Source organism: Oryctolagus cuniculus, chromosome 5 (genome assembly GCF_964237555.1).
Source record: "Oryctolagus cuniculus chromosome 5, mOryCun1.1, whole genome shotgun sequence".
Lineage (NCBI taxonomy): Eukaryota > Metazoa > Chordata > Mammalia > Lagomorpha > Leporidae > Oryctolagus > Oryctolagus cuniculus.
In genome coordinates, this window is record NC_091436.1 from 83,199,067 (window position 1) to 83,222,316 (window position 23,250).

The 23,250-nt window shown below is 52.0% G+C and overlaps 1 protein-coding gene and 1 long non-coding RNA gene across 3 annotated transcripts in view; one reads left to right on the plus strand and one right to left on the minus strand.

Annotated features, from left to right (window-relative positions):
* Window positions 1-3,511: 3,511 nt before the first annotated feature.
* Window positions 3,512-23,250, plus strand: part of GABRR2 (gamma-aminobutyric acid type A receptor subunit rho2) — a 55,440-nt gene continuing 35,701 nt past the window's right edge. The window contains exons 1-2 of one of the 2 annotated variants that reach the window (XM_008263204.4): window positions 3,512-4,046; window positions 14,846-14,952. In XM_008263204.4, the coding sequence (XP_008261426.2) occupies window positions 3,934-4,046; window positions 14,846-14,952 (220 nt within the window). In that variant the 5' untranslated portion in view covers window positions 3,512-3,933. Of the gene's footprint in view, window positions 4,047-11,511; window positions 12,437-14,845; window positions 14,953-23,250 lie in introns of those variants that run through there. The other variant, XM_070073786.1, reaches the window with a different exon arrangement.
* LOC138849635 (uncharacterized) lies at window positions 13,482-17,222 on the minus strand. The gene is made up of 2 exons (XR_011388621.1): window positions 16,305-17,222; window positions 13,482-14,849 (listed from the first exon to the last, which is right to left on the minus strand). It is a non-coding gene; the product is annotated as an uncharacterized lncRNA (long non-coding RNA).

Here is a 23,250-nt window from a genome sequence, read left to right on the forward strand (position 1 = left end):
GTAAAATGGTGCAACTACTGCAAAAAAGCTTGGCAGTTCCTCTAGTTAAAATTACCATACAACTCAGCAGTCCCACTGCTCTATGTAAAAGTATACCTAAGGGCCGGCACTGTTGCATAGCAGATAAAGCCGCAGCCACCTGCAGTGCCAGCATCCCATATGGGCACCGGTTCAAGTCCCTGTTGCTCCACTTCCGATCCAGCTCTCTGCTGTGGCCTGGGAAAGCAGTAGAAGATGACCCAAGTCCTTGGGTCCCTGCACTCACATGGGAGACCTGGAGGAAGCTCCTGGCTCCTGGCTCCAGATGGGTGCAGTTCCAACTGTTGTGGCCTTCTGGGGAGTGAACCAGCAGATGAAGACACCGCTCCCCCGCCTCTCCTTCTTTCTCTGAGTAACCCTGACTTTCAAATAAAATAAATAAATCTTTTTTAAAAAAATTATATCCAAAAAAAATAAAGACATGTTCACCAAATGTGTGTAAATAATCGCAGCAGTACTGTCTTTAACAGCTAAAAACGGGAGCTGGGGCTATGGCACAGCAGGTTAAGCTGCTGTCCTGCAGTGCTGGCACACACATGGGCACAAGTTCGAGTCCTGGCTGCTTCACTTCCAATCAGCTCTCTGCTAATGTGCTTGGAAAGCAGCGAATGATGGCCCAGGGGCTTGGGCCCCTGCACCCACATGGGAGATCTGGATGAAGCTCCTAGCTCCTAGCTCTGGCCTGGCCCAGCTCTGGCCATTGTAGCCATTTGGGGAATGAACCAGTGGATGGAAGATCTCTGTAATTCTGACTTTCAAATATTAAAATAAATAAATTGCCAACTGATAACATCATCTATGTCATATCTGTACGATGGAACATTATTTGGCCATAAAAAGGGATGAAGGATTCATACTACAATGTGGATGAACTTTGAAACACTGTGCTTAGCAAAGCCAGATGCAAAAGATTGTGTACAGTAGGACTCAATTAAAGTATCTGGAAATGTGAACCCACAGAGAGAAAGGTGAGTAGTTACCAGGTGTTAAAGGGAATGGAGAGTGGGAAGTGACTCTGGGTATGGAGTTTCTTTCAGGAAGATGGAAACTTTCTAAAGTTAGATAGTGGTGATAGTTGTACAACTTTGAGTATTCTAAAACCCTCACTTTAAAGGGGTGAATTTATGGCATGTGCATGACAGTTCAATAGCATTGTGACTGAGACAGTTATACCATCCAGCTGTGCCTTTCTCCCAACTGAAATCACAATTAAGCTTTGAATGGAGTCTTCAATGAAAAAAATTGGTAGGATCTAAAGTTGCACATAGAATGCAATAAATAAATATTTCATGAAAACAATAACCCAGTACAATTCTCGGATTCCGGCCAACTCTTTTTTTCTTTTCTTTTTTTTTTTAAGATTTTTTATTTATTTAAAAGAGCAAGATAGAGACAGAGAGGTCTTCCATCCACTGGTTTACTCCCCAGTGACCGCAACAGCCAGAGCTGAGCTGATCTGAAGCCAGGAGCCAGGAGCTTCTTCAGGGTCTCCCACGTGGGCCATCCTACGCTGCTTCCCCAGGAGCATTATTAGCAGAGAGCTGGATCAGAAGTGGAGCAGCCGGAACTTGAACCGGCGTCCATATGGAATTCTGGTGCTGCAGGCCAGGGCCTTAACCCACTGTGCCACAGTGCCAGCCTCTCCAGCCAGCCAGTTCTTTATAGTCTTGCTCCAAAGGCAAGAAAGGAAAAGCAAGACCTTTTGGAAAAGGACTTTAATTGGTTTTGTGCTTCACCACTAAACCTTTGAGCATAGGATTTTTAAACAAATTCCCTGGATAATTCCGAGTGGTGGCCACATTTGGGAACCACAGAATTAGTTTCTGTACCGAATCATTCCTAATCCTGGCCTCCTGTCACACCTCACACCTGAAACTGCATCGCTGGAGTCACAAAGGGCGCTCTGGTTGCCAGACCAGTAACCTGCCTTCTGCAAGGCGTCGCCTTGCTTGACCTCTGCACGGCACTGACTGGACTCCCTTCCTCCCTGGAACTCCCACTCTGGTTCATAACCAGGGTCTTTGCTAGTTCTCTGCTTTCGTTCCAGCTGCCTCATCAAATCCTTAAGCGTACAGTTCATCCAGGATTCTGGACTTGGACTTCTATGAGCTTGGAAGCTCTCACCCTTTCCTGTGGTTAAACTACCACCATGCACTAGTAGCTCCAAACAACTCCTCCAGTCCAGACCCGTCTCCTGAGTTCCAAGCTCGTATTCCAGCTGCCTGTTAAGCAAATGGAGATCCCATGGTGCTTTAAACCCCACCAAATTTGTCCACCATTTTTGACATCTGTTAAGGGTGATATGGCCCACCAGACCTACCTCTAGAGTCAAATCCTTGATACTGCTGTTGATACCTCTGTCTCCCTGCGTGTCTCATCACTCAACTCTGTTCACTCTCCAGGTGTATTCTCCAGAGCTAAGCGACAATTTCATTTTCTTTGTTTCTCTTCATCTTCCCTTTCCTTCTGACAGACCTTGGTTATTATAGTTTCTCTTATCCAACCGCCGACCGACCCCAATCAGAAATCTCTTAAAAAATAAAACGGAACATGTCATCCCATGTGGCTAAAAGCAATCTCAAGCTTTTTTTGAGTCTGACTTTCCCAGGTAATGAAACTCTGATTCTGTTTCACTTCTGCCTCTGCTCCCTCCCTCCACATCTCCCTGTGTTTTGACCACACTAAACTCCCCATTGCCGGGACACGCAGGCCAACGACTAGTAAGTTTTAGGTACATTCCGTTCTGTTCAGTAGGTTAAATGTAACCACGTGTAAATATCTCTATACTTCCAATGTGCATGATTCCATAGCCTAGGATAGAGCTCAAGCCTAATTTATGCTGTTTGATTTCATACATTTCAGGGTTAAAGAGCAAGGTTAACTTAATGTTCATGATGGAACTTACCCAGTTATGAGTCCTACTTTAGATCATGCTATCCTTCTAAACCAAAATGTGCTTTATACTTTGATGTCTTTAAAAAATATGATGTACAGGGGCCGGTGCTGTGGCATAGCAGGTAAAGTCGCCACCTGCAGTGCCAGCATTCCATATGGGTGCCAGTTCGAGTCCTGGCTGCTCCACTTCTGATCCAGATATCTGCTATGGCCTGGGAAAGCAGTAGAAGATGCCCCAAGTCCTTGGGCCCCTGCACCCACGTGGGAGACTCAGAAGAAGCTCCTGGCTCCTGGCTTCAGAGAGGCGCAGCTCCAGTCATTGTGGCCAATTGGGGAGTGAACCAGCAGATGGAAGACTTCTCTCTGCCTCTCCTCTCTCTCTGTGTAACTCCGACTTTCAAATAAATAAATCTTAAAAAAATATGATGTGCATTCTGGGGGAAAGTGTCCTTGGCCACAGGGAAAATATATTCTCTTAGACCAGGGAATAAAGCAACCTCTGAAAACAGGATGATTTGCGTGTACGGAAGGCAGGTTCCACCTTCTTGCGCTTCTCTGAGGAGAGAGGCTGACCCTCTGCTGGATGTGACAGGCTGGCTTTCTGTAGTCAGAGTGGTGGATTAATGATCTCAGCAAAAAGCTGGCATGTTCAAGAGATTTAATTTTTTTATGTAACAGTTTTAGCCAAAGCTGTTCTAGGCTTCAGTGGAAGCAGAGTTTCACCGAAGGCCAAACTTCTTGACTAATGGCCAATCAGCAAGCAGAAGGGAGGGCAAGCTGGGTGTTTGTGTCACGGTCGGTTGTGCAGGGGTGGGGGTGGGAGAGGCTCCGGTAGCAGACAGTAAATCGGGAGAGTCAGCTCAGCGCTGCCTGCCAGGCCCTCCGAGCCTCTCAGCGAAGCACCGTCGGGCAGCAGGCTGAATCAATGGTTAAGGCAGCGGGGGCTCGCCCCAGTGCAGGCTCCTGGAAAGCAGCTGGTTTCATCACAGACATCCACAGATGCCTTACTTGACAAGGCTCGTTTTGTTTTTGTTTTGCTTGGTGCTCCTCGTGGAGAGCAGAAAGCCCAGAAGGAAGAGATGGACAGGGCAGCTGGAATCACCCAGGTCAAGGTAAGGTCATGGGCGGGAGTGGAGGGAGGTCACTGTGCAGCAGGTGCACGGTGGCGGGAGAGCCCCCGACGAGGGCTGGGGGTCCTGTAGAATCCAGGTCCTGTACTGAGCTGGCCACACACACTCTGTGTTAAGCGCTGAGGACAGAGCTCAAACTCTGATGCCTGGGCTCAGCTGTTGTATTTTGCTTTAAGGCAGAGAGTTGGTGCCTCACTCGGGAGAAATCTTTCTACCCCTCTACTGTGTGACTTTGTGGCTCAGGATTCCCATGGATGGCTTGCTAGATAATTCCACCCAAGCATTTGGGAGAAACTGCATACGGGAACTAATCTAAACCGTTAAGAAAAAATATATAATCAGGAATTGTCTTCTATAAATTGTTTGGTAGGTGATCACTCTGTAATAGTGTTGGGTTTCATTTTGCCAATTGGAATCTTAGAAAAGGCATTTGGAATTTGCTACAGTTTTCAGGGATATACATGTAGACAACAGTGAATGCCACCTCATGATGTAATGGAGACGTTCCTAAGAAATACTGGTTAGGCCCAAAATTTGCATTCAGGATCATTACATTACAAATCTAAGTTCCTCGGTAAGTGTGTGTTGCGCTGATGTAGAAGTGTGATACTCCAGGATGGAGGGAGACATAGGAGCAGTGAAGCTTGACGATGAGGAAAGAACAGTGGCTGCGACACAAACACCTTATGTGGGCTGTTGCACATCTCTTCCATTTTGGACAAGTTACCAGTGGATTTGAATATAAACTCAGATCTTCTGGTGCATTTTCTAGGTCAGTGGTCTCCAAATCTTTTTTTAAAATTTATTTTAAATTTGAAAGGCAAAGGGAGAGAGGGAGAGAAGGGGGGCGGGCAGAGGAAGGGTAGCTCTGGTTTTCTCCCCAAATGCCCACAAGAGCTGAGACTGGGCTAGGCTGAAGCCAAGAGCCAGGAACTCTATGGGTCTCCCAGTGGGTGGCAGGGATCCAAGGACTTGAATCACAACCTGTTACTGCCCAGGGTGTCCATTAGCAGGAAGCTGGAATTGAGAGTGAAGCCAAGGCTTGAACCCAGATAGTCCGATATGGGATGCAGGAGTCCCGAGTGGTTGCTTATCCTGCCCTAAATAGTTTTTATCATGCACTGCTATCAGTGGCAATTTTTGAAAAATATATATTTAAATACAGATTATATACCTGTACTATTATAAATATGTACATTAAAGCTTGATGCCTTCCATATCTTTAGAAAACAATAATGATAGGGCCTGACGTTGTGGCACAGTGGGTAAAGCTGTCCCTGCAACGCTGCCATCCCATATGGGCACTGGTTCACATACCGGCTGCTGCACTTCTGATCCAGTTCCCTGCTCATGCACCTGGGAAAAGCAGCGGAAGATGGCCCCTGCCACCCACACAGGAGACCCGGATGAAGCTCCTGGCTCCTGGCTCTGGTATGACCCAGCATTAGCTGTTGGGGCCATCTGGGGAGTAAGCCAGCAGGTGGAAGATCTGTCTCTCCCTCTCTCTGTAAATCTTTCAAAATGAATGTCTTTTTTAAAAAATGGAAAACACTAAAGATAAATAATAGTTACACTCTCTGCTGCTCAGACTGCAGTGGCGATTACAGCTCAGGGAGATGCGGGATACTCACTGGGGCCAAGTTCTACTCGGCTGAAAACAGCAGAGCAGAGCCCTCCAGTAGGTTGGGGCAGAGCCCTGCTCTGAAAGGCTTATTCTCACTTACGTCGCCAGAACCGTGGGCTGTTGAACAGACAGGGACCTCAGAGGCCGTCTGCTCCAGCTCTGATTCTGCGATAGGTGAATAGGCAGTGTGTGGAGTTGGGTTCCAGTGTCAAAGAGGGTCAGGAAACCCTGGATGTGATCATTTTCCAGAGATGTTTTCAGACAGAATGTCTAGCAGCTTTATGAGATAAGCGGGCACCGTGAATCTTAGAGAGAGGACTAAATCACACAGTGCTTCTCAGAACAAGTACCAACAACAACTCCACGGTCTCCTTTGGACCGTCTTGTGCGACCAGGCACATGCTGGACAGCTCTCTCCATAGGCTCTTTGTCCAGGTGCAGATGCGGTGGCTCAGAGGCAGGAGTGATTCCCGGTGCTTGCAAGGGGCTCCACAGGGCTGGAACCCAGGTCTTCGATCTACTCAGGCTGGAGAGGAAGCATTGCTTGCAATGCTTTAATGTCCCTCCCCTAAGAATGGTGCAGGCATTGGCAGGAACCCACTGGGGATCCCCAGAGAGCCAGCTGGGCAGCCTGGTGCCGGCACAGCATCTGCATAGCATCTTCCCCGGACAGCCCCACGAGCCTGGGGACAGAGTAAACCTGACTCTTAGGGATAGGGAAAATTTCTTTAAAATGCTTATGTGGGAAGAGAAGAACATGTACAAATTAAAAATTAGTTTTGAATCGACCATGGGGGAAAAGGATAGGGCACCCGGTTCTCAGCTGTGTGCATGTACAGGGCATGCACACGGCCAGACAGCCACGGAGCTGTGTCCCAGAAATGCTTCAGTCAAGCCCGGGACAGCTCACCCCCGAAACCAGCTCTGTTAGTAGACAGGTACAAAATGACCCAACCTGTTCTGAGTGCAGCCGGACGGCACCTGCTCTCTGCAGGTCAGCTCCTTTCCTTACAGGTCTCAGTGACACCCTGCACGCGGTCTCCCGCTCACACACCATGACCACGCCTTCTAGCCCGGCAGCCCTCTCTTGCATCGCGCTGACTGAGGCACTCACGTCATACACGCGTTCTGGCCCTTGACTGCTCTCTCAAAGCTGGCTGCTGCTCTGCTGACCCTGTGTGTCCCCAGTGAGCCTGCCATCGGCTTTGTACCACCCCCTCTACCCCTGCCCCAGATGGCCTCCTGACTCCGTAATCGCCACCCCCTCCTGCCCTCGCAGGCTCTTCTCCCCCGATCTGAAATATAAACCGAACTCTGGGCCCTGGGAGACTGGGCTGTCTGGATAATCCCAATGTCCCTGGGGGTCTGCGAGCCTGGAGCTCCCCTGCCTGTTTTCCCCTCCGCGTTGGCAGCCTCTGGGGACTGTGTGCCCAAGCCATCCTCCTCCTGGTTTGCAGGACCCAGGAGCAGCTCTGCCCTCCTACCCCCTACCTCCTGCAGCCCTTACCCTTCACAGAGTAGCTTAGGGACAGAGAAGCAGTTGAGAGGTCAGAAAGTAAGGCTAGGCCCTAGAGCTGCCCCTGTCTGGCAGTGCAGCTGTGGGCCCTCATCTCTCTGAACCCCACTTTCTCCAGGGAAGTGGTGAAACCCTCCCTGCTGGGAGCGTGTGGGGTGAGTGTGAAGTCTGCAGCTCAGGGTCTCCGCGGAGAGACGTGGTGCACTTGGACGTGGTTAGTGCCATTGCTATCATGCCCAGTAAGCCACACCACAGTGCAGCGGACACATTTCGCTTCTTTCTTCTCCCCACCCCCCCTCAAAGACTGGGACCGAGCGCCCATGAAGGTGGCTGCCCTGCTGTGTGGTGGGGCTCAGGAGTCTGGGTTCTGGGGCTGAGACCAGCGGGGCAGTGCCCAGCCGTCTCCTGGGCGAAGATGAAGCTCATGCAAATAGCCTGAGGCTCAGGCTTTTAGTGGCAAGAGTTACCACACAGCTGGCTCCTTTTAAGAAAAACCCACCACCCTGAGGCCTCAGCAGTGGCAGGATTGAAACCTCCTGTCTCTTGCTGGGCGGTGGCAACCTGGGAGTTCCGGTCCCCTAATCCTCCCCTAAATGGATGTGGAAACTCTGCTGACGGGGGAGGGATTTGCTCCCCACGAGGCAGAGGGGCAGCGAGCTGCTGCTCTCACAATTTAATGTCTGTGATCTGCTAAGCCCTGGGCTGAGCTCTTCATCCGCCTTCTGGGCGTCTCAGCTGCTGCGCTGGGACCTGGCCCCTCACGCTCTCACTGCTGGGAAACAGGCTTGGCTCACCTGGCTCCTGGAGGCCAGCGAGCAGGCAAGCTCCTGAGAAGGCTCCAAGCCGTATTCCTGCCTGCTTCCTGGGGACCAGGCTTCAGCCCCCTATCACAGCCTAGAGCTGGGAGGAAGTTCGTGGTAGTCAGCTTTTCGTCCCTGTAGCAAACGCCCTAGAGAAGCTACTTGGGAAGCTCATGGTTCTGGAGAGTCACGGTGCAAGATCGGTTTGGCTTCTGGTGACACCGGGGAGTGTGCCAATGTGTGGAGGATCACATGGGGAGCCAGCAAGCAGGGAGAACAGATGAGTCCACCTCCACTTTCATAATCACCCCTCTCCCAGAAACTTCCTTCCAAAGGTACCCAGCACCCGCACATCGACCTAAGAGCCCCGCCCCCCGCCAGGCCTCTCTGGAAAACCAACAGACTTCCCACCTTCTTCTTCTTCTTCTTCTTCTTCTTTTTTTTTTTTTGACAGGCAGAGTGGACAGTGAGAGAGAGAGACAGAAAGGTCTTCCTTTGCCGTTGGTTCACCCTCCAATGGCCACCGCGGCCGGCGCGCTGCGGCCGGCACACTGCGCTGATCCGATGGCAGGAGCCAGGTACTTCGACCGGGACTAGAACCCGGTGTGCTGGCCCTGCAAGGCAGAGGATTAGCCTAGTGAGCCGCGGCGCCAGCCCCCACCTTCTTAGTACCATCAACATAGGACTTTGGTGCTTAAATGTCCACAGGCCTCTGCTCCTGGGCACGTGCAGCTACAAAGGGTTTGTCCAAAAGCAAATCCGGTCAGGGCTTCCCTCTCCAGCTGCCTCACGCCTTCCATGGTTTTCCCGTTGCCTTTTTTTTTTTTTTTTAAAGATTTATTTATTTATCTGAAAGTCAGAGTTAAAAGAGAGAAAAGGAGAGGCAGAGAGAGGGAGAAATCTTCCATCTGTTGGTTCACTCCCCAGTTGGCCATAATGGCTGGAGCTGCACCGATCCAAAGCCAGGAGACAGGAGCTTCTAGGTCTCCCACGTGGGTTCAGGGGCCCAAGGACTTGGGCCATCTTCTACTGCTTTCCCAGGTCATAGCAGATAGCTGGATCAGAAGTGGAGCGGCCAGGCTCAAACCGGTGCCCACATGGGATGCTGGCACTGCAGGCGGAGGCTTTACCTGCTAGGCCACAGTGCCAGCCCCTCATTGCCTCTGGATAAAAACCAGATTCTTCCTGTGATTCCCAAGGCTGCTGCTGGCCCCTGCAGCCTCATTCTTTCCTCTTCAGTGACACACCCCCTTTTCATTTCCCACTTTTTTTTTTTTTTTTGATAGGCAGAGTTAGAGAGAGAGACAGAGAGAAAGATCTTCCTTTTCCATTGGTTCACCCCATAATGGCTGCTACGGCCAGTGTGCTGCACCAATCCGAACCCAGGAGCCAGGTGCTTCCTCCTGGTCTCCCATGTGGGTGCAGGGCCCAAGCACTTGGGCCATCCTCCACTGCCTTCCCAGGTCACATCAGAGAGCTGGACTCAAAGAGGAGCAACCAGGACAGAATCTGGTGCCCCAACCGGGATTAGAACCCAGGGTGCCGGCGCTACAGGTGGAGGATTAGCCACGTGAGCCGCGGTGCCGGACTCCCCGCTTTTCATTTAAAGCTCACTCATCCTTCGGCCTAGGTCACTTCAAACTCAGCGTGTCCCAAACCAACCTGTGCATGTGCTGAGTTTAAAGGGCAACAGGAGGCCCCACTGGAGGTATTCAGTCATGCAGAGAGGGAGGGGGATGCCCTGGGACTCATCCACCTGGTGACAACAGTGTAAGCCCTGCACAGTAAGCTTGCCCAAGTCAATGCACATGGGAGGGAAGGGAGCTGGGACAGGGCCTTGGGGATGCTGGCATTTAAGGACGGGCTGAGGAGGGGACTGAGACGCGACCATGAGAGAGGAAGGAGGAAAACCGAGGGCCTAGTCCTACAAGCAACAGCCAGCAGAGGCGTGGTCTTGTCTCTAGCTGTGAAGCCCCCGCACCCCCCCACCCCCCAAAGGAGCACAGGCAAGGCCAGGGTTGGGCACAAAGGGACAAGAAGTGGCTGGGAGTGAGGAAGTGGCAACAGCCTGTGGAACGCAGCTCTCTGGGAGATTTATTTGAGGGGTGGGGAGGGGAGAGAAGAAAGTGGTCCCCCCATAAAACATGGGGTTTTCAGAGCAGTGACTCTGAGTTTATAATATTGTGGTGGATCTGTGTTGGTATGCATTTGTGCAAACCCTTCAAAGTGACACCACTGGGAGTGAGCACTAATGTGAACCAGGGGCCCCTGGGAATGCAGGGCTTACAAGTTACCACTTGTAAGAAATGCACCACCCTGTGCTGCATGTGGTGACGGGGAGACCATGTGTGTGCTTAGGGGCCGGAGGCATAGGGGAAATTCTCATGCCTTCTGTTGAGTTGTGCTGGGAACCTAAAATTGCTCTTTTAAAAAGCAGTTTTTAAATACTGTTTTCATAAGGGACATATTTAGAGAAGGATATAATTAACACACATATTCTGCTTTCTGAAATGGGGATTAGAGGGGGCTGGCGCTGTGGCACAGTGCGTAAAGCCACCTCCTGCAGTGCTGGCATCCCACATGAGTGCCAGTTTTGAGTCCTGGCTGCTCTGCTTCTGGTCCAGCTCCCTGCTAATACACCTGGGAAAGCAGTAGAAGATGCCCAGGTACTGGGCCCCTGCTCCCATATGGGAGACCTGGAAGAAGCTCCTGGCTTCAGATCAGCCCAGCTCTGGCCTTTGTGGCCATTTGGGGATTGAATCAGCAGATGGAAGATCTCTGTCTCTCCTCTCTGACTTTCAAGTCAATCTTAAAAAAATAATAAACGGGAGTTAGAGGAGATGTGGTGTCTGCTTAATTTTGATTCTAAAGGGAGAGGCTTGAATCTGATTTGAATGCTGAAGGGAATGAGTGGTGAGAGAGAAGCGGAGGCTGTGGGGGTGAGGCGGGGGGCAGAGTGCAAAGAGCCGCCAGGGTGCGGGTGGCTCTCCCGGTGATGTTGACAGGAGGAGCTGAATGGAGAGACAGAGAAACAGGCAGGGCCTGGGCCCTGGTTGGACAATGACACGGAAGTGTAGGGCTTCGAGCAGCAGGCCAGCAGTTCCAAAAGTGAAGCTGTGAGCTGGGGATTCCTGGCTCGTGGGGGAAACCTCTGCGCCAGCACTGAGCAATGAAACCCTCTGTGACGGGTGTTCTCGCTCGTATGCTGGGCAGCAGCCATGCACGGCTAGTGTAGTTGAGAAACGAACCGGAACACTCGTAGTTAATTTAACTTCACAGTCACACGTGAGTATCGGCTGCTTTACTGAGGAGCACGGCTTCAGACCTCCCACGCGTTACCCCATCTGGGCAGAGCTGGTCCAGAATGAAAGGCGACAACGATTTCATAGGAAGCGGCCACGACCTCGCGAGAGGGAACGTGGTTCCCGCCACAGAGTTTAAGCAGGAAACAAGCTTGTGTCTCTCCGAAGAGAATGTAGGTGGGCACCTAGCCTGGCAGTTTAGAAGCTGGTTGAGATGCCTGCATTCCACGCTGGAGCACCCTGGGTTCCGCACCCAGAGCAAGCTCTGACTCCAGCTTCCTGCTAATGCGCACCATAGGAGGTAGCAGCGATGGCTCGGGCAGCCGAGTCCTTGCTGCACGTAGGAGGCCTGGCTGGAGTCCCAGGTCCTGGCTCCAGCCTGGTGCCGCCATGGCAGTTGCAGGAATTTTAGGAAATGAACCAGCTGTTAGGAGATCTCCATCTCTGTCTCTAACCTAATTGTTCTTTTAAGTGAATGAAGTGTGACGAGAGTATGGGGAATAAAATAAGTGTGTATGTAAATGAACAAACACTCAAAACAGAACCTCTCTATTTCTGAGAAACTTCAATAAGCTGCACATGGCAGAGACCCACAGACAAGCCCCGAGAGGTGGGGGTCCAGTTCCCCAATCTGCACACCTAAACCCTCGGCACCCACATGCACCGCCCGAGGCCTCGGGTCAAGGCCCATCCCCCAGTTCTCAACCACAGCTGCACCGTGGGGTCATCCGGGAGATTTCAAGAACTCCCAGTGCTTAGGCCTCCGCCGAAGCAAATCAAACCTCTGTGTTCGGCCTTGAACAACTCCTTCCCCTCTCGAAAGAGGAAATAACCCAACCCAAACCTCTGCGGGGTAGGACTTAGCCTGCAGGAGTTTCAGAACCTCCCTGGGGGCTGAGAATCTGTGACCCAGTCTGCAAGTCACCGATTTAGTCACAGCATCAGCAGATGGTGTGTGTCATCATTAAGGTGTTGCAGGAGCTAAACTGTTAAGTCAGGAGTACCAGTTCTTAGCCTGGCCTCCCCGCCTGTCAGCCGGGGTTTCCAGACTGCTTGTGTCCGGGCTCTGCCCCAGAGACGTGCGTTGCTGGGCTTGTGCCGGGCAGGAACCCGCGAGTCTAGCAGAACAGGTAGGAGGCCGTGGACTCCTTCCTTCTTTCTTCCCCCTTTTTTACTTTTCTTGTTCACTGAGGGCCCTGTCAGTAGACTCTTACTTTAGCATCTTAGATTTGACTGCTTTAGGATAGCGTGCATCTTGGTAAAATAAAGCAAATGACTGGGAATAAGTGTGAAAGACAGGGAAAAGAGAGTCACTCCTTTGTACTCTGGTTTACAGGAAGTAGCCTGACCCAGGCTCCAGCGCTAGGTGGCCGAGGTGGCTCTGTCCCCAGCTGGGGCCTCACTCGCCGCTGGCTGGCTGTGCATGGCTTTCCCGGGCACAGGGGCTCTGCAGACAGCCACCCTGACTGATGGGGAGTACCAGATCTGGCTGGGGAAAACCTGCATTGCCAGACTTTAACTGTGCTGGTCTTAGAATTCTATTTATCAGGCCTGCTCTGTGGTGTAGCGGGTAAAGCCGCCTCCTGTAGTGCCAGCATCCCATATGGGCACTGATTCAAGTCCTGGCTGCTCCACTTCTGATGTAGCTCCCTGATAATTTGCCTAGAAAAGCAGCAGAAGACAACCCAAGTAGGCCCCTGCACCCACGTAGGAGACCCGGAAGAAGCGACCATTTGGAGAGTGAACAAGCAGATGAAAGCTCTCTCTCTCTGTAACTCTTTCAAATACATAAATATTTTAAAAAGATTCACCTTTATCACAGAACCATTTTTATTATAACAGTATTTTAAAAAATATTTTATTTGAAAGAGTTACAGAGAGAGGTAGAGAGAGGTCTTCTATCTGCTGGTTCATTCTCCAGATGGCCGCAACAGCCAGAGCTGCGCTGATCCAAAGCCAGGAGCTTCCTCTGGGTCTCCCATGCGGGTGCAGGGGCCCAAGGACCCAGGCCATCTTCTACTGCTTTCCCAGGCCACAGCAGAGAACTGGATTGGAAGAGGAGCAGTCGGGATTCGAACCAGTGCCCATATGGGATGCTGGTGCTTTAGGCCAGGGCTCTAATTGTTATGCCCAGTTCAATTGTCCCCAAAGACCACCAAGGAGCCGATACCACTGTAAAGTGCACGAGAGTTTTATTGCAGGTCTGGGCCTGGACTCTCAATCAACACCGATGCAGCGGGTCTGAATTGAGAGCCCTGACCCTTCAGTTAATATGGTTTTTATAGGGTTTTCAGAGACATTCTACACATTATGGTACCATTTAGCAAATCATCTCATCCCGCGGGAAATTCAAAGGACATCTCAGAATTGATTAGTGCATCCAGTGGCGGGAACAGACCCAGTAAAGATGGTTGGATGGCTTTGGGGTTGATGCCTTTTAAATTGGTTGGCTGAAGCATAGGGTCTGAGCTGCTGGGGTGTACGTGCCGAACCGCAGGGTCTCGGGAAGCTATCAATGACCTTAATTGCCCTGAGAAGACACCAGGATCTCTAGGTATTTGTCTGCTCTCTGCTAATTGGCTGTTGCTAGGAGAGTTTACTACAAGGGGAGTTCATTTATTTACTTTTAGGAGCTTCTGGCTCAGGGCTCAGGGCCTGGTCAGGCCCAAGTTACAAGATGGAGGCCTAATTTAAAATAGTTGCACCTTGATCCAGGCTCAGGTCTCATATAACCTGCTGCGCCATAGTGCCGGCCCCTATAACAGTATTTTTTAAAGTTATTTTTATTCATTTGGAAGACAGAGCAAGAGAGAAGAACCTTCCATCCCCTGGCTCACTCCTGTATCAGTGTCTTTCTCTCCAAATGCGTGCCACAGCAGACACTGAGCCAGGCCCGAGTCAGGAGTCAGGAACTCCTTTTTGTCTTCCATGTACTTGAGCCATCACCTGCTACCTTTCAAGTACATTAGCAAGAAGCTGGATCGGAAGCCGAAGTGGGACCTGACCCCAGGCATTCTGATATAAGAAGCAGGCATCCCAAGTGGCGGCTTCACTAACTGTGCTACAATATTGCTCTAAATTTTGTAAAAACTTAATGAATTGGAAACAGAGGGAAAGAGAGCGCCCATCTGCTGGTTTACGCCCCCTCCTGCCTGTAACCACTGAGACTGGTTCTGATCAAGCCAGGGCTCAGAGCTCCCGTTTGTCTCCCACCTGGGTAGCAGGGACCCAAGTATTTGAGCCTCACCTGCTGCCTCCCAGGTGCATTAGCAGGAAGCTGGATTGGAAGTAGAGATGGGACTTGAGCCAGGCACTTGGAGATGGGCTGTGGGCATCCCAAGTACAGCGCAACCCCCCCACCCCTGCCTGCACCACAGCACCTGCTCCTAACTGAAAGTTTTTGAAGAGAGAAAAATCATCATAATCCTCCACCACTTGCCACAACCATCTTCGTCCAGTCCGCATCAGGATGATTTGGAGCTTGTTAAGGGGAGGGGCCGTGCTGCCCATGGAGAAACAGGTCTCGCTTGTCGTTGCAGCCACCTGTATAAGAAGAACCTCGATGTGACCAAAGTCCACAAGGGCAAGCCGCAGCCACTTCTCCGAGTGGATGACCACGACTTCACCATGAGGCCGGCTTTTGGAGGTAGGACTGACATCCGCCCCTCGGTGCCGGGTCAGGACTGGCCCCCCGGGGCTGCATGGTGCTGCCTGGGGCTGGTTCTCCAGGTCACGGCCCTTCCTAGGCAGGTGTGGTTTTCCCACCCACAGGCAGAAGAATCCAGCTCTGGTTCTGGAGTCCCTCAGAGTGTCAGGGAGAGGAGAGCGGGCAGGAAGCAGCTGCGGGTGGCTCAGCTGTCTGCCTTCACCAGGGACACCAGCCTGCTGTTACCAGTTTTTCTTTTTGCCAAAAAAAAAAAAAAAAAAAAAAAAGGGCAGGCTGGGCAAGTCAGTCATAAAATGGCTCCTCTGCCTGGCTGGCCTGGGACTGGCTGGGGAGTTCTGGTTATAAGGGGCCACGGGCTTTCCCATGCAGCCTAATGCATTGTAAAGCTCACCTGCACACCTGCCCCAGAGGAGCTTCCCCGCCTGTGGGGTCAGGGAGGGGAGGCATGGCCAGCCAACTGTCCTTGCTGGGACCTGGAGAAATGCCACAGGGGCTGGCGGCACAGTCCGGGCTGACATCACAGAATTCCACAAGCTGGGCACCTTAGGCACACAGGCAACTTATTTCTCCCACTTCTAGAGACTGGAAAAAAGCTCAGGTGCTGGGGTGGCCCCTGGCTAGCCTGGATCTGGGCTCTTGTCTCCATGTGAGAAGAATACAAGGAAGAGATGTAAATAAAGTGAGCAGGAAAGCAAGACTGACTTAAAGCAAAGCCATACTCTTGAAAAAATGACAAGCCCTGGAAAGAATGAGCTGCAAACAAGGGGCAGGGCCATCCTTTTATACCATCTGGAGGCCAGCGCCGCGGCTCACTAGGCTAATCCTCCGCCTAGCGGCGCCGGCACACCGGGTTCTAGTCCGGGTCGGGGCGCTGGATTCTGTCCCGGTTGCCCCTCTTCCAGGCCAGCTCTCTGCTGTGGCCAGGGAGTGCAGTGGAGGATGGCCCAGGTGCTTGGGCCCTGCACCCCATGGGAGACCAGGAAAAGCACCTGGCTCCTGGCTCCTGCCATCGGATCAGCGCGGTGCACCGGCCGCAGCGCGCCGGCCGCGGCAGCCATTGGAGGGTGAACCAATGGCAAAGGAAGACCTTTCTCTCTGTCTCTCTCTCTCTCACTGTCCACTCTGTCAAAAAATAAAAAAAAAAATTAAAAAAAATAAAAATATACCATCTGGAGGCACAGGGCGTGGTATCCGGGTGGAGCTTAATTGAATATTCAAAATGGGTGGGGCTTGAGGAGAGCCCTTTTTGGAAACCTCAGGAGTTTCAAGGCGTCGAGTTGCATGATGGGAGTGGGTGTTTTAGCCATGGTAATTTTATTGCAGTGACTTACCAGGCATCATGGGGACGCATCCAGCAGCCCTGTTGTGTATCTTCAGCAGCTGAGGTCTGCACGGAAGGGGGTGGAGTTTTGGTGGTGCGCATGCGGCTGCAGGTGCTGGCAATCCTCAGCTCCTTGCTCTTGCTGCTTCCTTGCTGCTGAGGGCCCAGTTTCTGGTTCATAGATGGCACCTGTCGCTGTGACCTCATGGGGTAGAAGGGGTGCGGGGCCTCGAGGTCTCTTCAAATCCACTTCTCACCTCCCAAAGGCCCCTCACCATCGCGCTGGGGGTGGGGATCTCAGCAAATGCACTTTCCAGGGACATCAGCCTTCATTCAGAGCGGTGGCTGGAAGCGACGCCAGCTGTCTTCACACCAGGCAGGGTGTGGAGTAAGAGCAGCAATTGCATTAGCTCCTTGGGCCAACACCCGTCCTGTGCGTGTGGGGAAACTGAGGCCCAAAGCGTTTCAGCAGAGGGGCCCCTGGCAGGCTGCCTTCCCATACTCCTTGCTCTCTGCCCTTGATCCTCTCTGTTTCCCCGGGGTGACCTTCAGGCGGGTCACCAGTCCTGTCCGGGCCTCCGTTTGCTGGCTGATAAAATGGGGAGAGTAATCCCCTGTGTCTGGGTTGTTGTCCAGATTAGACAAGATAATGTATGTAAAGTCCCTGACACATACTCAGGAAAGCCCAGCTGTCAGGCCTTCCCCTTGTGTGACTGTTAAGGGATTAAGACATTAATTTATCCCAGATGCCTTTGCATTTGAAAAGGTCTCAAAGCCTCTCACTAAATTCCCTGCTCTCTGACACCTGCTAAGCAGAAGGAGCAAAAGTGGCAGATGACAGCCCTGGGACACGCCTGCTTCCCTCCTGGCTACAGTGCTGAGGGTGACCCCGACTCGGTCAACAGGAGGCTGCCATTCATGCGTCTGGTTCCTTGAGTTTCGCTGGGGCCTCTCCACGGGCAGTTCTGCTGGGAAAGGTCATGGTAACAAGGTTTTACTAAATAAGCAGCTTTAACATGGCTGCATCTGCTCCGGGAATCTGCATGAGACGTCCCCATCAGCTGGAAGCTGCCGCTGATCTCTCTCGTACAGAGTCAATTAGGAGTGCAGAGGTCGGCGAGAGGCGAGGGACACTGACAATAATGAGTGACAGCTGCCACCTTCGTGGTGACGATTCTGTGCCAGCCACCACCCTCTTCAAAGTACCCACAGACTCCCATGTGGCCTTTTTAAAAAAAATAAAGGAGGCTGGAACTCAACCTGGGTCTCCCGTATCGGGGCAGGGCCAACCACTGGAATCACCAGCTGTTGCCTCTTCGGGTCACGTTAACAGGAGGCTGGAATGGGGAGTGTTAGGTTTGGAGTAGCTCGGGGTTCTGGCCTTTCATACCCCCCAAAAGGAGAGATGGAGAAAGGAGACCTAGCCGACAGCAAGAGACAGGTTGCTTTATTGAAGCAAAGAGGTTGGCAACAGTCTCCAAGGAGACTGCATCCAGGGCACGCTTAGAGCTGAGCTTTTTTATCTGGTTAAGGAGGGAATTTGCCACCGGAGTGTGTAGGGGTGGGGGGAGAAGGCAGCTGGCGGGAGAGTAGGGGGGCTCTTTGGAGCCTCTGGGAACTTTTCTCTTACCTGTTTCACCAGCTGCCTCAAGCAGCGGATCTGTTTGCCAGTTGCTTTGTAAGAAGTCTGGACGGGTCTGCTTGGGCACCAGGGCCTCAGCTAAAGGGAGAAAACAGGATGGGGGTGGGGGGAGAGGGGGAAAGGGCTAGGGAGGGGCAACATGCCCCTTAGGGAGTGAAGCCAGAACCCATGTGGGCACCCAACCCCTGGTCTAACTGGTAGGCCAGATGCCTGCCCCCTGCATAGGATTTTTTTTTAAAGGTTTATTTTACTTATTTGAAAGGCTGGGTTACAGAGAGGCAGAGAGAGAGGTCTTCCATCTGCTGGTTAACTCCCCAGTTGGCCATAATGGCTGGAGCTGCGCCAGTCCAAAGCCAGGAGCTTATTCTGGGTTTCCCATGTGAGTGCAGGGACCCAAGGACTTGGGCCATCTTCTACTGCTTTCCCAGAGCATAGCAGGAAGCTGGATCGGAAGTGGAGTAGCCAGGACTTGAACCGGCACCCATGTGGGATGCCGGCATTGCAGGCAGCAGCTTTACCTGCTATGCCACAGCGCCAGCCCCTCAGAGCTTAACATAATCCTCTCATCAACTCCAAGATGTGGAGCTAGCATTATCTCCAGGTGAGGAAAGAGGCACAGGAAGGTGGGACTGGCCCAGGTCACACAGCTGCTGAGGCTGGATGCTCGCTACCCCCGGGTTTCTTCCCTATCCTCTCCCTTTTTGTCCCTCAGCAGGGAGCTGAAATATCCCTCAGGCAGAGCTGGCACACTACCTAGGGCCCCAGCACTTTTAGGGCCCTCCCCAAATGTTTTATTTTAGAATCAGAAGGAAAAAAGAAATTTTAGATAGAAGAGATTGTTCTCATAGACACTAACAATTATCTTCACTCCAATCAACTTATAAAATATGCTAATTTTTTATTTTTTTTAATGGAGGAAGAGGCCCACAGAGACAAAAGTGCCCACAGAGGCAAAAAGTGTCCAGTGCGGGGCAGCTGTGTGTCTGGGTGTGGGTGATGCTGTTGTATCTTTCTGTGGGAGGGTGCTGAGCCAGGAGCCTGCACAAAAGCCGGATCAACACCCCTGGTTTATAGAAGAGCCTGGGGCCCGGGGTTCAGTGACAGCCACAGAACAGCTTGGGGAAGGACTAAAGTTTCTCCTTCAGCATCAGTCATACACACGCGCTTTGGGAGCGAGCAGGAGCTGGCTGTCGGGAAGGGCAGGTGATGCCCTGTCATGTCCCCAGAAGGCCCGGTGGTCAGCAGAATTGTGCAACATGCTATGGCCCCAGCCAGGCGGCCTCTTCCTCAAGCCACACTCAAAGAGCAATATGCAGGTGGCAGCTTCACTCGCTAAGCCGGCATCCCTTATGGATGCCAGTTCGAGTCTCAGCTGCTCCACTTCTGATCCAGCTCTCTGCTGTGGCCTGGGAAAGCAGTAGAAGATGGCCCAAGTGCTTGGGCCCCTGCACCTGCATGGGAGACCCGGAAGAAGCTCCTGGCTTCGGATCGGCCCAGCTCCGGCCCTTGCAGCCATCTGGGGAGTGAACCAGTGGATGGAAGACACCCCTTTCTCTGCCTCTGCCTCTCTGTAACTCTACCTTTCAAATAAATAAATCTTAAAAAAAAAAAAAAAAAAAGAGCGTGTGCACTTCTTGTGCCACAGCCAGTACAGGGCAGACCCTGCCCCCGCCCGGGAAGCTTCTGAGCCTGAACAAGGTCCCTGGTTTGGGGGAAGCTGCAGGGAAGGAACAGGGGTCAGGTGCCTTCCACTAAGCAACGAGTGCAAGTGCGGCTGCTCCTCCTGGCTTCCCGCCTTCTCCCCTCCTCCCCCCTCCCCCATATCCCCCCCCAGGGGGAGGCCCTCAGGGCACCTTTAATTCCCCGAAGAGCTTTCCAGGACGGCCAGATGTCCCTGGGATGAAACCGGGGGAGGGGAGCATGTAGTGAGGCTCCATGAGCCCCAAATAAGAAGCTTTACAACACCCCGAGTCTCAGCCAAGCAGGCGAGATGGGGCTGTCACAGGAGGGGACATCCCACCGGCTGTCCTTTCAACGACCTTTATAACCTATAATCTCTGGGAACATCTGGGGATGGCCTCGAGCCAAGAAGCTGTCCCTGCAGATCCTCTGCTGTCCCGTCCACCCTGAGCCTCACTGGGGGCAGGGGAGCCCCGCCCAGGGGACGGGTGATCTCTGTGAGGAAGGAAGCCCGGCAGGCAGCACATCTGGGTCTCTGTGCAGACAGGAGGAGGTGCCCCTTCCCCGGGGGCAGCCCTGGGACTGCCTGCTGGAGCAGCAGAGCCTCAGGCTCCCCAGGCTCTGCCCCAAGCGCTGGTCTGGCCCAATGCCCCCTTCTCCAGCCCCACGCTCACAGAGCAGCTCATCAAACACAGGTGTCCCTCCGGGACCTTAGTAGTGGAGATGGGTGGGGGAGGGTCTTGGTGCAAGAAAGAATCCAGACGTGAGACGGGGAGCAGTGGTAAGCAAGGCAGCAAGGTTTATGGGGGTAGGGCACCCATCAGAACAGATGGGATAGAATCCGAGAGAGAGAGACTAGACTCTCGGAAAGCAAGGTTGCATGGTTTAATGGAGAGAATGCACCTGGCAGGCCCGGCCTCAGCTCAGGAAAGGCCTGAGAACTGAGCACACAGTCAGTATTCAGGCGGGGCTTATAAGAGAAAGCAGTTCAGTTCTTCCCACTGTTTCTCCTCCCCTTCCTCCTCTTCCTCCAGGACAAAGGGTTTGCTCAGTGTGAGTTAGGTGAAATTCCTCCCAAGGCTTTACCACTCAGTGCTGTTAGACTGGGGAGCCCACCTGGTGCTGGGCAAAGGAGCTGCCCCTAGGGTGCCTGCCTTGGAATAAGGACATAGAGTTTTTATTTTTTTTAAGATTTATTTATTTTATTTGAAAGACAGAGTCACAGGAAGGGAGGGAGGGAGGGGGAGAGAGAGAAAGAGAGAGAGAGCGAGCAAGAGAGAGCTTCCGGTCACTGGTTCACTCTCCAAATGATTGCAATGGTTAGAGCTGGGCTGATCTGAAGCCAGGAGCTAGGAGCTTCTTCAGGGTCTCCCACATGGGTGCCGAGGCCCTAGGACTTGGGCCATCTTCTACTGCTGTCCCAGGCCATAGCAGAGTGCTGAATCAGAAGTGGAGCAGCCAGGTCTCGAACTGGCCGCCCATATGGGATGCCAGCACTGGAGGTGGTGGCCTTACCCATCAACATGATGATTTGATTGCTCAGTGTCGTCAGGCCAGATAGCCCATTTGGTGCTGAGCAGAGAGGATTCTCCTGGGAGCTTTCCTTGGGGGGAGGACTGAGACCACCTGTACAGTTATCAGGGTACCGCAGGACTTTACAGTATGAAGTACCAGGCTACTTCTGAGGCTGTTACATTCTTCTCCGGAGAAACTTTGGTTTTCCTAGGCCCCTCTCACACACATAGGCTAATTTCTAGCTTCCTACCTAACAGCCTCACCTTGTCCCGGGTGTGCCCTCATTCCCTTCTTACTCCTTGGAGAGGGACTTCCACTGCGGCGTGATGCTTCAAAGTCGGTGGCAGAGAAGAATCTGTCTGAGCCTAGATACCCCTTGGATGACGTTTTCTTCCTGCAAAGAGAAAAGTACAAATCCAGTGGCTTCCTCATAATCACAGTGATCAGTTGAAGCAAAAACTCCTCGTGTAACTGGCCGGTTGCTGGTTCAGTGATGGGCCCTGGCTGGAAGAACATCCAAGGCCTGAGGCTTCTTTTCCATTTGTCAGGGGACAGCATTGCCAATTTTTTCTAATTTTGATTTTGGTTTTAAATATTGTGGTGAAACATTATACGCCTTAAATTTGTGCGATTTTATTTGTCAATCATACCTCAACAGAGCTGAAAATGAATAAAATTGTGGAGAAATATATACAACATAAAATTTACCAGCTTCCCTATTTTTAACAAAAATTTTATTTTTTTATTTATTTGAAAGGCAGAGTTACAAAGATAGAGAAGGAGAAACAGAGATATTCCATCTGCTGGTTCACTCCCCAAATGGTCACAACATCCAGGACTGAATGAGGCCAAAGACAGGAGCTAGGAGCTTCTTCCTGGTCTTCCACCCAGGTGGAAGGGACCAAGCAACCTGGGCTACCTTGCGCTGTTTTCCCAGGCACGTTAACAGAGCTGGATCAGAAGCAAAGTAGCCAAGACTGGAATCAGGTACCCCTTTGAGCATCCCAGCTAGGGGCTTAACCTGCTGTGTTACCATGCCTGCCCCATACTTTTATTTTTTTCTAGGAGCCACCATATTTTTTTTAAAGAAAGATTTATTTATTGGAAAGGCAGAATTAGAGAGAGAGAGAGAAGGAGAGACAGAGAGAGAGAGAGAGAGTTCTTTCATTCACTGGTTCATTCCTCAAATGGCCATAATGGCTGGAGCTGTGCCAGACCAAAGCCAGGAGCCAGAAGTTTCCTCTAGGTCTTGCACGTGAGCACAGGAGCCCAAGGGCTTGGGCCATCTTCCACTGCTTTACCAGGTGCATTAGCAGGGAGTTGGATGGGAAGAGGAGCAGCTGGGCCTTGAACTAGTGCCCATATGGGGTGCTAATGCTGCAGGCAGTGGCTTAACCTGCTATGCCACAATGCCAGTCCCCCACATTCTTTCCTGCAGTGGCTATTTGACATTCCCACCAGTGCAATGTTGGTTTTTAATTCTAACTGTAGAAATGAGGTAAAGGTGGGGCACAGTGTGATCATGGATTATTTCAAAATATACCCAAGGAGTTTATCAAAGTGGTCAAGAAAATAGTGGCAACAACATAGGTTAGCTTGTCCAACCAAAATGCTTTCATCCATCAGAAAAGTACATATTTTTTGAGCTGGTACTATATGTTGGGCAGGATCCTTGGCCTTAGAGTCCCAAGAATGAGCAAAACAGACACAGTTCTTAGAGTTTTCACTCTAGTTGGGGGCAGTGTTAGTTGGAGGTTTTTTAACACTAAATCACTTGACATGAAACAGTATGTTGCTCTCAAGAAGCTAACAGTCTACTGGGGAAACCAGGAATCACAGGAGCACCGTGGGGGTGCCCACCTATGGAGCCGGGGGAGGAGAGGATGGTCTGTCCTGCCAGGGAAGGACCTGCAAAGCCTGCCTTCCGAGGCCACGCCGCTGGTGGGCCCTGGCAGGTGAGCATAAGGAGAAAGCGGGGAGCCGGGCAGGGGAGGGGAGACTCCTGGACAAGGGTGGCAGAGTGTGAAGCACTGAGGCCCGCCAGGGAGAGGCCGCAGCTCCCTGTGGCTGGGAGTGCGGGCGTGAACGGCTGGAGTGACAGATGGCCGCAGCTGCACAG